We start from the raw sequence: 14624 nt of genomic DNA, 5'->3' as shown, positions 1-14624 counted from the left end.
GGGGCGGGGCTGGAAGATATGGAGAGCTGTTTAAAAAACCTTTGACTTAAGTGGGACCAAAAGCGGTAAAATTCCACCCCAGGTTTTCAATACTTTTGGAGTTAGCATTTACTTTTTGCCGTGTCCATTATTATAATTGTAAAAAGAAAAAAAAATAAAATTTGATGTTAGAATGCCTAAAATTATGCTCTCCGTTTCCTATGACTCTGGAAGTACAGTGCCTGGTTCTTACTGTGTGTGCTTTGACTGGATTAAATTTGGGCTCATGGAATCTCTAAACTATGAAATAAACTTTTGCTGTTCTTTATTTATCAGGAGCCTAACCATTAAGTCATTATGATTTGGGCAGATATTGTTTGAAGTTGATTCATGGCTGTCATTACAAAAAGGTACATCCTTCAAAATGATGGGTGTGAATAACACACATCAGTTTTTTCCACACACAACAGGCTTTATTCAAAGCTGTTATTCTGAAAATGCCAGTTTTTTAATCAGTAAAGGAATCAAGGAGTATGGAGATATGATGGGGAAGTGGTGTTGAGGATTATATCACATCAACCATGATCTCACTGAATGGCACAACAGATCGATGGGCCCAATGGCTGACATCTGCTCCTACATCTGTCTAATGGTCTTGGCTCTGAATAATAATGCCTATAGTAGATAATCCATCATGCCACTTACTACAGCTCACATAATATTACCTTTTTAGAGTGAAAGTGTATTTTAGATTTCCCAGACTATGTTTAGACTATCCAGTCACATACCGCTGGACTGCCTGCTACTATTTAATTAAACAGGATATATACTAAAATTCCCCTGTGGCCTATAATCTCCTGCTAAATAGATATATTACTTTGGCATACTTAGCACTGAACTGCTAATATTGCAAATCTCCTCGCAATAATCAACAAATTAAAAATGTTAATTTAAAAATAATGATAGATAACAAATAGCATTATTGCCTTGTGTCATATTACAGGTGAAAGGAGGAGATAAGAGCTGACTTCTGCCTACCAGCTTTCAGTGCAGTAGGCAGTATAACAAACTGACTTAGAGGGAGCTGCTAGGTAATTAATTATCTAAAATATGAAAGCATATTTTAACAAATCGTACTTGCTAAAATAAAAGGCATGAAATATTTCTAAAATAAACACAGATTTTACTGGTGTTGTTCGCATATGATCACTAGGTAATTTTTTTCCTTCCACAGGTCTACAGTGGTCACATCCAGTACCCAGGCAAGTGTAAAAGCTACTGTCAGAAAAGATTCAGGGGCCAGTGTATATAGGTTGCTAAATTGTCACCAACAGGTCAATTCCTGAAACAAAATACAGCCAAAAAATACATCCCTGACTCTTTGTCTGCCAATACTTCATCCTGAGATGCTTTCCTTGGTAGTTTCTGAGATGGTAGTTTGCCACCGCCTTCCATTCTCAAGGGTAGGGCAAAAAGATAGATCCGAAGTCTACCTCAGCCGGAAGCAGGAATTGAGCCCACATTGTTGGCATTATTCTGAACCACACAGACACTAATCATCCAGCCAACTGAGCAAACCAAGCCCCCATACTAAATTGTCTCTTCATGTCAAAGGGATTAGGAGGGTAAATATATGGGTTACAGAGATTAGACCTGGGTGGGATTGTTGTCAGTGCAGGCTCAAAGGGCCAAATGGCCTCTTTCTGCAATTTGGATTCTATCATTCTATGATTCTATATTTGTAGTGCTGCTTTTAGTGGCTCACTAGAAGGAAGTTGGTCTCAGTTTTAACATTCACCAAAGCAGCAAAGCTCAGTGTGGCAACTTGGTGACAGAAGAAACTGAACAAACATCTCATCATTGCACTTGTATAGTCCATCTTGCAATTTCCCTATCACAACCTAAATGCAATTTTTATTAGAACAGAAGATTACCTCATTCACTCCGCCACCTTTAGATTGTGAACAGATTCCACCAACGTATGCTACTCCACTCTGGCTACTTTTAAACATAGTTCCCCTTGAAATAAAGAAAACAGTCTTTAACTTCAAACACATATCAAGAGGTACACCAGAGGAATAATGATTTAACATTGCAAGTTTGTCTATTCAAGGAACACAAATTTGGTGAACACGCTAAATGGATTCAAGAATGGACTGCTGACAGCTCTATTAGGTGGACTGTAACAATTTCATGAGCCCCCGACCAGGAGTAAGATATTATTTATTCACTCTCTGCATTCAACTTATATATACACATTTTATATGTCTGACATGATAAACTTCTTCTATCTGCATGCAATTTCTGTATGTGTCACTTAGTATTTCCGTCACATTTTCTGTTAACCTTTACCATCATAAATTCCAATGTCCACAAGAATTATAAGTTCAGTGTGTGAGGTGCATGTTTCATTGAAACCTCACTAAACGCCTGTAACTCTTGTAGGTGAAGCGGTGATACATAATTGTGTTGTTAAAGATCTCACACTGTGTGACCCACATTCGCTGTTGGCTTATAGCTGGAGGGCTGGAATGGCTGCAGACATTCTCCCAATCTCCCTCTGTGACTTTAGCAGACGATTGATGGAAACCCTGGGGAAATAATGCAAACGGCCTTCTTGGCCATAATTCCAGGGACTCCGCCAATCTATCATATCTAAAATACCTGCAGGAAATGCAATAAAACAAAACTTATTATAATAATGTGTGCAGATGAGTATAAATTATAACATGATTTTAATGCTTTGTGGGAACTGCGTTCATATATTTCCATTAATATGACAGGTTGTGATGCTAGATATAATAATTGTAGAATTATTTGATTCTGCCTGCACTGCCATACCCTGGCCATGGGGTGGATGTGTGGAGCAGCACAGAATCTTTACTGCGCTGGATTGGACTGGGCCAGTTCAGTAATCTATAGGTTAGGTGAAATTTAACTTTTTTTTAAACCACATAGCTGTTTATCAGGTTTTTCGTACAGGTAGCATTTTTCATTCTAAATATATTCTTTGCTAACCTCTCTCATTCTTATCCTAACCCTGAACAGAATTTAATCCAAAATGTAACTACATTTCTCCTAAGTTAGTAATCAATAATTTATATATTAACAGATCAATATTTTACCCTAACTAATTTATACATATTTCTGATGATTCTGTGAATTATTCTCTGTCATCCCTAGTGCCTTAAAGTCCTACATGCCAGTTAACTTTTCCTGAGGCTGACAATTCCCTGATCTCACCCCGTTATAATGCAGCCTTTCCCTGCTTCTCTGCCAGCTTTAACATTGAAACCATCTTGGAATGCCACCCCCATGTCTTTTCACTCACCAGGAACCCAATGGCATCATTCCTTCTCTGCCATGGGAAACCTGCTCTCATCCAAACTTCCCACTGGGATTTAATTTTCCTGCGTCTGGAAGACTCCTTTAGCCCTCCAGCAAATTTGTGGCCCACTAGATACAGAAAGCCAAGCACTGTGGTGAGAAAGCTACACTGCACACCCTGCATTGAGAGAGTTTGCTGACATCTTCCATCCTTGGTCCTTATTACCATTCCCTGTCTTTCATCCCTTTTCTTTCTATCACCCTTCATTTCTCCCTTCCTTGCCAGCCCTCTTTTTCACCTTCCACTCCCTATTCCTCTCCATTCTTCTCTATTTCCACTCCCTCCGTCTCTATTTTCACCACTGAGAATTTGCCAGCCTCGCCACCAAGATGGCTTCCCGTCTCCTGCATCCAATCTCCCAGCTCTTCTCCCTTATTCCTCCAAGTCCTTCTATTGAGGTTAGCATGAATTCAAATATAATTATAAATTATGAGAGGTGTGATATAGATTTGATCAGACTTATGAGAATGGACAATGTTTACTATGATATTCTGTCAGCATGAAGTATTCTTACAGGAATGTTTTATTGCAAGGTAGGGCTTTTTTTACAATACAGCAACAATCTACTCTGTACCTCATTTCCAATAGTCCTACTCTGTCACACCATTTCTCACACATAGCATTCTTGTAGGCTTGATGAATGAAATTTTCAATTCATACCACTTCATGACATTAGAGGTGTCTTCATCCGGATGATGTGCACCCAACACAATCTAGACTGAGACTGATTGATTAATTTCATATCAAGTCTCTCCACGATTGAAACAGATACATATTTTAAAGATTTAAGCCTAGATTGGATCTGAAATCAATTCCTTGAGGTAGGAGGCTGTAAAAGGGAATTTAGAATAATTTGGGATTAAAAGACTAACAGATCAGGATAGATTAGATCAGAGTGAATAGAATACAGAGAAGTACAAAGTGCCCAAAAAATACTGTTTGAATAGGGGCACCTATTACCACTGTTTGAGAATTTAGACATGTATTTTTGAAAGCACACTCTGCACTAAAAGCATATACCTTGGTTAACAACACAGTGCTTGTAAGGCATGATGGGGCACAGTTAAATAAAAAGAACCACATTCCTCGGAACAATGCAGCTACTGAGCAAAGGGAAAAGCAACCTTTATCAAAGACCAGACAGTCCTAATGAATAGGATATACATTGACCAAGGACACACCAGGGGTCCCAGACAGTCCTTATGAATGGGATATACATTGCACCAGATAACAGGGTCTGGAAAGTATCAGGAGACTGTGAAAAAAACTCTTAAGGTTCATAAACTGATCACGTAGTCACATGCTGTCAGAAAGTAAATGATATTGGCCAAGATAAATAATCTATACAAATAATGATTGGCTCATACCCAGCTGCAGTGGGCAAATGGCTTTCAAAAATTATATATTTGCAGTATTGAGAGTAATGTAATCTTAGAAGATTTGGAACTGCCTCACATCTCTCTCCTCTGTACATTGACCAAGCTTGGAAAATAAAGAAATGTCTTTTACTCTGAATACCATCTCTGTGAGTCTTTGTGTTAGCTGAGCCGTAATTAAGAAGGGGAATCCCTCACGTGAAAGCTAGCTTAATACGTAGTCTCTGAAAACGTTCCTACAGAGGCATATTAAATTCCATCATGCCACCTAGTAGTATAAATCCTCAAAGGTACCCATCTCTCAAATTAAAAATTACTCTTCTTCACATGATTGTCCCATGTATTTCCACCATTTCAGATTGCTAACAATTGCATTTCTTTTCTCTATCAGCAAAGCCATTGTTGGGATCATAAGCAAAACCATTGTTGACTCTCGCGAAATGCAACACAACAACATTAGTAATCATTGGAAAGAATGTTATTTTTGATCTATGAAACTGCCAGGATTCAAAAAAGAACAGGCACTAAAGAAAGCAACAGCGTAACTGAAAGGCATATGACAATTGTAGTCAGATGCTCAAAAGATCTAAAGATGCCAGAGATTGCATTCGATTCAAGCTGGTGATATCACTGTTGTTTTATTCATAAACTAATGCATTTGACTATGAAAGAAACAGTTACATGGTGCACTAAGCAGAGGTTGAAACTCAGAACAGAAAATCAGTCCCTGACAGAAATAAATATATGGATATATATCATACACCATGGTTAGTAGCGTAATGGGGAATGGTTGGTTATAGCCCGTAAGGTGTCAGTGCTTAGAATCCCGCTGTAACTATTGTACATTAATGACTTGCCTGTGGAAATAAGCTTGTCAACTTTACTAATGACACAAAAATAGGAGCACTATAGGGACAGCTATAGCTACATATAGAGCCAGCTCTATATAGCTATATATAGAGGCAGACGTAATTACAAGCTTTACTGAAGACTGAAGTAGACAAAAGAGTAGATTAAGTTCCCCATATATGTATATTGATTATAAGAATCAGCATTGTAAGTATTCACTGAAAGTCATTGAATTGGCAAAGGGAAAATTAAGAGAACGATAGCTAACTCAGCACTTTCCAAATCTAGAAAATGTGATGAGTAATTAAAAAAGCAAACCACATTCTGTGATACAAGGAGGCAGAGTATGAATCTTCAAGGATTATTCTGGTGCCATATAATACTACAATTAGATTTCAAGTACAATATCACTTCGAAGTAAACCAGTATTGCAGAAACTGAGGGCTTAAACTAATTATTTTACTCAAGAAGTAATAAATGTTTGGAAAAATACATGTGTAAGGAAGAAGAGACAAGGCATAAGGACATTCACAAAGCACTTCAATAATTCATGAAAGCAGAGTTTAGTGGGTTCAGCAGTCTTCTCGTGATTAGTATTACAGTCCTCTTTGACAGCATGTCACATTTAATGAGCTAGAGACTAACTACTTTCCAATTTAAAAAAAACATAATTCTATCTTTAATTATATATTGAGTTGCCAAGTTCTTTGCAATTGATTTGGAGATTAATTGGTCAGAATTCTCTGGTCTCGCACGGTCTGCTACTGCTGCCAGGGAGAATGGAGAATTTGGCACTTAGACAAATCTCTGTTCAGCGTGGTGGAACCAGGGAATACCAGCAATGGGCAAAGTCGGAGAATCCGGCCCATTATTTGTAAACCTGAAATATATTTACCAATATCTTTCTTGAAACATCACACTATGAAGATATTAGTTTAACACAGAAGTCCTATGGGACGTAAGAGTAACAACAGCTCTTTCTTGTTACTAATGAGGATTTTATAATAATTTTATTCATTTATTGAGAAAGCAAGATGAAGCAACTTACTCATCAAAGCTGAAAACCAAAAAAAAAGGAAATGATGCAGTCATGGGATGGAGAGGGAAAACTGATTTTAAAAAATCTCTACCACTCGCCACAAGAAATTTCCTTGTGGAACTGAGCATCATTTATAAAATATAACAGTGATGCTAACTCAATTACACATATCATCTATTTGTACAGAAGGTTCTGTTCTTCCCAGGAAAGGATGATAAACTATCCTATACTGATCTCACAATGGCTAAGCAAAGGACTCCCAAATCCATATCCAGTATGCTTGTTACCAAATTGTGATGAAGGTAGAGTTATTAAACTCCTGATATTATTGATGACACAAAACGATTTGCAGCTTACTTTGAGTCTAACATAAAATCCTGAGTGAGCCATAATTTCCTTCAGTTAAACATTTGGAAACCCCCAAGCATTTTTTCAGTGCTAGACACAAATTCTGCTGCTTTGCCATTGATGTCAATTCCCTCCACAACAACTCACTTAGAACTAACCTGTGCATAACCTCGGCATCATGGTTGGTTTTATATACACTTCATACCCTACATCCTCTCTTTCATAGAATCACAGAATCATAGAAATCCTACAGTGGAGAAGGAGGCCATTCAGCCCATTGAGACTGCACTGACAACAATCCCATGTGGGTCCTATCTCTGTCGTCCCATACATTTACCCCACTAATCCCGCTAACCTATGCATCCCAGGACACTAAGGGGCAATTTAGCATGGCCAATCAACCATATATCTTTGTCTATATATCTGTGACATTGCCTATCTCCACACCTGCCCAAGTCCATTCTCCAGGGTAAAAAGTTAATCCACATTTTTGTCACACCAGAGTCAATTACTCCAATATTTCTCCTGTTGGCCTTCCAATGTCCAAACTGCAGGAATTCAAATGGATCCACAGCACAGTCATCAGCATTCAACTGTGCACTAAAAATCTGCTTGGCCATCACTGCTGCCTCCATTCACCTACAGAGATACCTGTCCCCTAATCCATCCAACTGAAAATCCCTTCTATCAGATTCAAATCTATCCATGCAGTTCCTTCCCTTTGCAACCCCCTTGAGATATCCATCCCTTCCCAGACTCTTCAATCCTCCTGATCCAGCGTCCTATGTATGCATCTCTCTCACCTCCTCTCTCGTGCTCCCACCCAAAATTCCTTTACCTCCCAAAAAGCTCAGAGTTTTCCTTTGCAAACTTCCTCAAAATCAACAAACTCGTCCTTCTATCACCTTCTCTAACTTAGTTCACAAGGTCTATCTATCCTTTTTTATTATTCATTTGTAAAGCAATTTACAGCAACTTCAGTGTGTTAAAAACCATACATAAATCCAACTTGTTGTGCAAGTCACAGCTATTTCCCAGAACTATTAGCTGGCGTCAAAATTATTCTTTTGTTGTAGTGTAAAAGCTAGCATCTTCCTGAATTAGCAATTGTTCTGAACAAGGCACTGGTGGTTTACTCAGAACATCACAATCATATCTAGACTTCATCTCAGGAAAATATCCAATGTACTGGCTCTTAGACTTCTCAAAAGACCCACAACAAACACGCAATCTCCAGATTAGTTTAAAAGTTGTTTCCTCATAGTTCCTGTTTGCTGATTAGATGTTCTTTTGCTGCCCTTGTTTACAAGGAGAAGGCCACCTTTTACGTTAGTGTACCAGCACAAGAAGTAAAAACAAAAATCACCAATAAAACAACCATCAACCACTGTTGAAAACCATGGTTGGGATTTTCTGGCCAAACTTGCCTCTAAACTGGAAAATCCCACCCAAAATCAACATGGCCCACTATGATTCCCGTGGAAGGTGGAATGGGAAAATTCCACCCCATTTTCCAAACACATGATATCTGAAGGATATCAGTATGTAACTCCTTTCATCCAACAGAAAAATAAATCTTACTGTATGAAATTTAGACTCCTTAAAGATCCATAAAAATGCAATGAAGGTTTAACATTTAGTATATTTGAACAAAACGTTTTAATGAGCTACTTACGAGAATAGATGAATGGCATCACTCTTCACTTTAATGAAATCTCTTCTGTATTTCATAAACTCTCGTAGAGTTACCTGAGGGTTCACATCTATGGTGAACTTGTTGTCGACTGACCAGGTTTCCATAGCAACTAGCACAATTCTGGTGTTAAGCTGTTCCTTGAATATCTAATGTAAGCACGAGAAAACAAATTAAAACATAAACAAGATCCACTCTGGAGTAAAATGCCAAGTCATTCAAGAGTACATTAAGTGCAGTTAAGTACATTAAAATTATATGAAATCAATATAAGCCACAACTTCTGCACCTGGAAGTTTAATTTTTTTTAGGGGGATCAAACATCCACTCTAACACTGGCAAAGAGATTAGGGGGAAAAAGTGGAAATGCCACCTAAGCAATTTCCTGAGTTACCAAAGATCTTCCACCTTGAAGAAAAATGAATGTCATTAACCTTCGTTTAAACATTGAGTAGCTGGTGTGTGTTTACTTTTTAAGTATTAGGTTTCATTATCTATTAGATAGAGCAGCGAGTATGAGTTGGCCACTTGAGTGGCCCTCCTTTATCTCAGTGGAACACATAGCTGAAATCGGGCTTGTTAACTGACCATGATCCAATGAATAAGATTGAATACATTTAATACACACCCAATATTTCATAAGTTATAGAACTCAACTCACTCAACTTCAAATGGTAAAAATAAAAGAAACGTTGATGCAGAGGGAGCACATAGCTCTCATGGTCAATGTTGTGTGCAATCAGTTCACATCTCACTTCATATGCCCTTGCTTTACATACGTATCATTTCAGTCATAACAGTAGGAAAAAAATTACGCGGATGGAAATCAGTGTTATGAGGCAACTTTGCCCATTGGCAACAGTCAAGAAAATGTCTTATGGGCTGCACTGTGGCCCCTGAGCCGCAGGTTACCCACCACTGCGATACAGAATTGACAAGACAGCTCTGACCTCTGGAGTAAATACCTGTTCCATATGGGAACTACAGGGCATTCCCTGCACCCTGGCTAACTATATGTGCATTAGGTGTCATCAGCTGCAGCAGATCGAGCTCCAGGTTTTGAAGACTGAGCAGCAGATGGCAGCATGCAGCAAATCTACAAAATTGAGAGATTTGTGGATCACATATTTATAGCCGCGGTGTTGCTGCAGCTTTAGAGTATGCCGAGAGAGAGGGAATGAGTGAACAACAAGCAGTCAAGAAGAAAAGGCAGAAGGTTATGAGTACACCTCACCCTCCAACTAGTATTCAGTTCTGAATAATGATGAAAGGGATCGTTCATCTGGGGTGTGCAACCAGAGCCAAACTCATGGCACCATGTCTGACAGAACTGTAAAGGGAAAAGGCCGTAAGAGCAATAGTGACAGGAGATCTGATAGTTTGAAAAATAGATAGACATTTCTGCAGCACTCAATGCGAATCCACAATGCATGTGGCCTGTCTGGTGCCAAGGTCAAGGATGCCACCTATCTCTGAGGAGAGAGGGTGACCAGCCAGTGGTTGTGGTCCACATGGGTACCAACAACAAAGGTAGAAAGAGGGAGCAGGGTAGGAAATTGGCAAGCAGATGTTCAGGGGAAATTTTCAATAGTAATATGTTCTCAGTCCAATAAGAAAGGAGGCTTTACTGTACCTGATTCTTAGGAATGAGGATCAACTGTCAGTAGGGGACCATTTAGTGGACATCATGTTGTAAGGTTTAAGTTGGCTATGGAAAAGTGAAAAGAACAATCCAGAATACTAATAACTAACGGGGAGGAAGCCATTTTCAATGGGATAAGTATGGATTTGACCAGATAAATGGGAATCAAATATCAGCAGGCAAAATTGTGACTAACAGTAAACTGTCTTTAACAAAGAAATCATTCAAGTACAGTCAAGGTATATTTCCATGAAGTGCAAATGAATCCAAAGCTCCCTAGATGATGAAATAGAGATTAAGACAAGCAGAAAATGTATGTTTATGACATACGTCAGGTGGATAATACAGTTGAGAAACAGGCCAAATATAGAAGATCCAGAGCATAATTGAAAAAGCAAATATGAGAATAAGAAGAGGGAATCTAAAAGCCTTCAACAGACATATACATTGTAAAATGGTTGTAAAAAGAGGAGTAGGGCTGATAAGGGATCAAAAACGGGATTTATGCATGAGATGAGGGCATCGGTCTTTATAAAGGAAGAAGATGCTACCAGAGGCATGGTGATAGAGGAAGTACAAACACTTGAAGAGTTTAAAGTTCATAAGGGAAAATATATTGCATATACTGCCTGGTCATAATTTCCCTCAGATTCGGGGGTGGTAACAGAGGGCTGGAAAATTGCAACCCTTGTTCAGAAAAGGGCTTAAAAACAAACCCAGCAACTGCAGGCCAGTCTAGTCAGTTTAACTTCAATAGTGAGGAGCATTTAGAAATGATAGTACCAGGACAAAAATAACGATTAAATATGGAAAGCCAGAATGGATTTGTTAAGGAAAAAGCATGTTTAATTGACTTGCTTGAGTTTTTGATGAGGTAACGGAGAGGACTGATGACAGTATTGCTGTTGGTGTGGTGTACATAGACTTCCAAAGGGCATCTGATAAAGTGCCAGACAACAGCCTTGTTGTCCCCAGATCAAAGGGGGCAATAGCAACATGGATGCACAATTAGCTGAGGGACAGAAAGCAAAGAACAATACTGAATGACTGTCAGACTGGAGGATTGTGGAGTTTCCCAGAGATGACTGTAAGGACCCCTGGTCTTCCTGCCATATATTAATGACTTACAGCATGGTGTACAGGGCATCAGTACTGCATCAGTTCTGGACATCATACTTCAGGAAAGATGTGAAGGTATTCAAGAGTGTGCAGAAAAGATGCATAAGAATATAGCCAGGAATGAGGAACTTTAGTTGTTTTATAAGATTGGAGATTGTACTGCTCTCCTTGGAGAATGGAACATAGAGATGAGATTTACTAAAAGTATTCAAAATCATGACGGATCTGGATAGACTAGATGGGGAAAAATTGTTCCTATTAATGGAAGTATCAAGAACCAGAGGACACTGATTTAATTGGCAAAAGAAACAACAACGACATGGAGAAAAACATTTGCATGCAGCGAGTGGCTAGGATTTGGAATACACTGTCTTACAGTGTGATGGACGCAGGATCGATTGAGACTTTCAAAAGGAAATTGGATTGTTATTAGAAAAGGAAAATATGGCAGGACCACAGGAAAAAGAAAGGGGAGTGGGATTAGATGGATTATGGTTTCAGAGGCCCATCACAGGCTCAACAGGCTGAATAGTCTCCTTTAACCATTCTATGATTCCATCTCAGCTCTGACTGTCTCTTCGTGCATTTTGTGAGAACAGAGAGAACAGTAACCAGCACTTACCATGTCCACCATGTTCACAATTGATTTTGCAAAGTTATTGGTGAGGCCCACTGATAAACGATGCTTTTTAAACTACAAAGGGAAAAGAATGTTAATGTGTAATTACTGTAAAACACAGCATGTGACAGAAATTGGCCAAATTAGACCATGCAATTCTATTTTTTTTATTATCCAATAGTTAATTTTGATTTGATTTATTATTGTCATATGTATTAGTATACAGTGTAAAGTATTATTTCTTGCACGCTATACAGACAAAGCACACTATAAATAGAGAAGGAAGGGAGGGAGTGTGAAAAGTAATGTTACAGCCAAAGAACAAAGGTCAATATAGCACAGGAACAGAGCCATCAGCTCTCCAAGTCTAGGCCGACCATGATGCCTGTCCAATCTAAAACCGCATGTATTAATGATCCTTCCATTCCCATCTTTTTCATGTATTTGTCTAGTTGCCACTTAGATGCCACTATCATATCTGTTCCCACCATCTCCCCAGGCAGCGCGTTCCATTCACCACCCTCTGTGTAAAAAACTTGCCTCGCACATCTCCTCTAAACTTTTCCCCATGCACCTTAAACCTATGTCCCCTAGTACTTGACTTTTCTACCTAAGAAAGAGCATCTGACGAGACACTCTGTCCATGCCTCTCATAATCTTACAAACCTCTATCAGGCCATCCCTCAATCTCCATCATTCCTGTGAGAACAAATCAAGTTTATTCAACCTCGCCTCATAGCTAATACCTTCCACACCAGGCAACATCCTGGTAAACCTCTTCTGTACCCTCTCCAAAGCATCCACATCCTTCTGGTAATGTGGCAACCAGAAATGTACACAATATCCTAAATGAGGCCTAAGATTCTGTACAGCTACAGCATGACCTGCAAATTTTTATACTCAACGCCCCAACCAATGAAGGCAAACATGCTGTGTGCCTTCTTGACTACCTTATCCACCTGAGTTGCCACTTTCAGTGATCGGTGGACACGTAAGCCCAGATCTCTCTGCCTGTCAATAATCCAAAGGGTTCCACCATTTACTATATAATTCCTACATGCGTTGGACTTTCCAAAATGCATTATCTCACACTTGTCTGGATTAAACTCCATCTGTCATTTCCCCCAAGTGTCCAATTGGTCTCCATTTTGCTGTATCCGCTGACAATGCTCTTCACTATCCGCAACTCCACCAATTTTTGTGGCGTCTGCGCACTTACAAATCAGACCAGCTACATTTTCCTCCAAAATCATTTATGTATATATACTATGAACAACAAAGGTCCCAGAACTGATCCCTGTGGAAGATCACTAGTCATAGCCTTCCATTCAGTAAAGCACACCTCTACTGCTACCCTCTGTCTTCTGTGGCCAGGCCACTTCTGTATTCATCTTGCCAGCTTTTCTCTCATTCCGTGTGACTTCACCTTTCACACCAGTCTACCATGAGGTACCTTGTCAAAGGCTTTACTGAAGTCCATGTAGCTAGTGTTTAGAGAAAGATCAATTTAATGCGAGGTAGATCCATTCAAGCCTGATTGCAGCAGAGAAGTTGTTCTTGAGTAAAAGAATTGTTTGACACAAAATCACCATCAGTAACAAGAATAAAATGGAAAAAAATATTCATGAGTAAACACAAGTCTCTGTATAATTATCATCAACATCCTCTACTGCTACAACATAAATAAATCAAGACAATTCCAAAAAGACAAATCAACAATTACTGGAAAGAGTCTTAATTCAGAAATTTATTCTTCTGCAGATATTATATGATACCCATGGATACCAACAAATCTAAAGAACTGAATTTACTGAACAATCTCAACAAGAAAACAAGATTACACTTTTATAATTTCTATTTTAGCAATCAAACCAAAATCAACAGAAATGAAACATGAATCAGGCAAATTATGGGCAATATATTTTATAAGTTGTACATTAAATAGTGCCTAAACAAAGATAGATCTCAGATTTGTGCGCAGACCACTCAGGGGCTAATTTCAGCTGCAAATTCCTTTAAAGCTCTGAATCTCCTCAGGTAAAATTAAGCTCTCTTTCTTCAACGATTTAGCCACCTATCCTCAGACTGCAGAAGCATTTAATTAACCCAAATTTTATGGGCACGATCCTTACCAAAATGGCACACTTCTTCAGAACCTCTACAGCCTGCTCATGACAGTTTTGATGGTGTGCATTGGCCATGCTAAATTCTTCCTCAGTGTACCCGAACAAGCCCACAGTGTGGCGACTGGGGGTTTTCACAGTAACAGCATAGCAATGTTAATGTAAGCCTATGAGTGACACTAATAAATTAACTTTCAAACTTTAAAGTAACCTCGGTAAAGTTGGTAGTAACCTTGGATAGGATTTTCCAAACCACCCACAGACTGATAGGTAGATTCAGCAGATAGGACACTGATGGCTGTCTGCTTCTGCTCTGATTGTGAGGGGTTGGGGAGATGTTGGGTGACCAACCACCCGTTCCCTAATTAGGCCTTTATGTAACCAATTAAAGGATACATCACATGGCCACTCAGGTTTAATGGGTGGTGACAGAGACCAATCAGTGGAAC

General features: G+C 39.0%; 1 protein-coding gene across 5 annotated transcripts in view; it reads right to left on the bottom strand.

The window, feature by feature from the left end:
* The window catches only part of adam22 (ADAM metallopeptidase domain 22), a 290976-nt gene that overhangs the window by 143768 nt on the left and 132584 nt on the right, over positions 1-14624 (bottom strand). For all 5 annotated transcript variants that reach the window (XM_080210663.1, XM_080210672.1, XM_080210680.1 and 2 more), the window contains exons 10-12: positions 12056-12127; positions 8655-8821; positions 1914-1998 (exon numbers count right to left, since the gene is read on the bottom strand). In XM_080210663.1, the coding sequence (XP_080066789.1) occupies positions 1914-1998; positions 8655-8821; positions 12056-12127 (324 nt within the window). The remainder of the gene's footprint in view (positions 1-1913; positions 1999-8654; positions 8822-12055; positions 12128-14624) is intronic.

Source organism: Carcharhinus amblyrhynchos, chromosome 2 (genome assembly GCF_965287045.1).
Source record: "Carcharhinus amblyrhynchos chromosome 2, sCarAmb.v2.hapA, whole genome shotgun sequence".
NCBI classification, from domain to species: Eukaryota; Metazoa; Chordata; class Chondrichthyes; order Carcharhiniformes; family Carcharhinidae; genus Carcharhinus; species Carcharhinus amblyrhynchos.
Note: the sequence above shows the minus strand (reverse complement) of the source record. Positions and strands in the feature narration are given on the sequence as shown.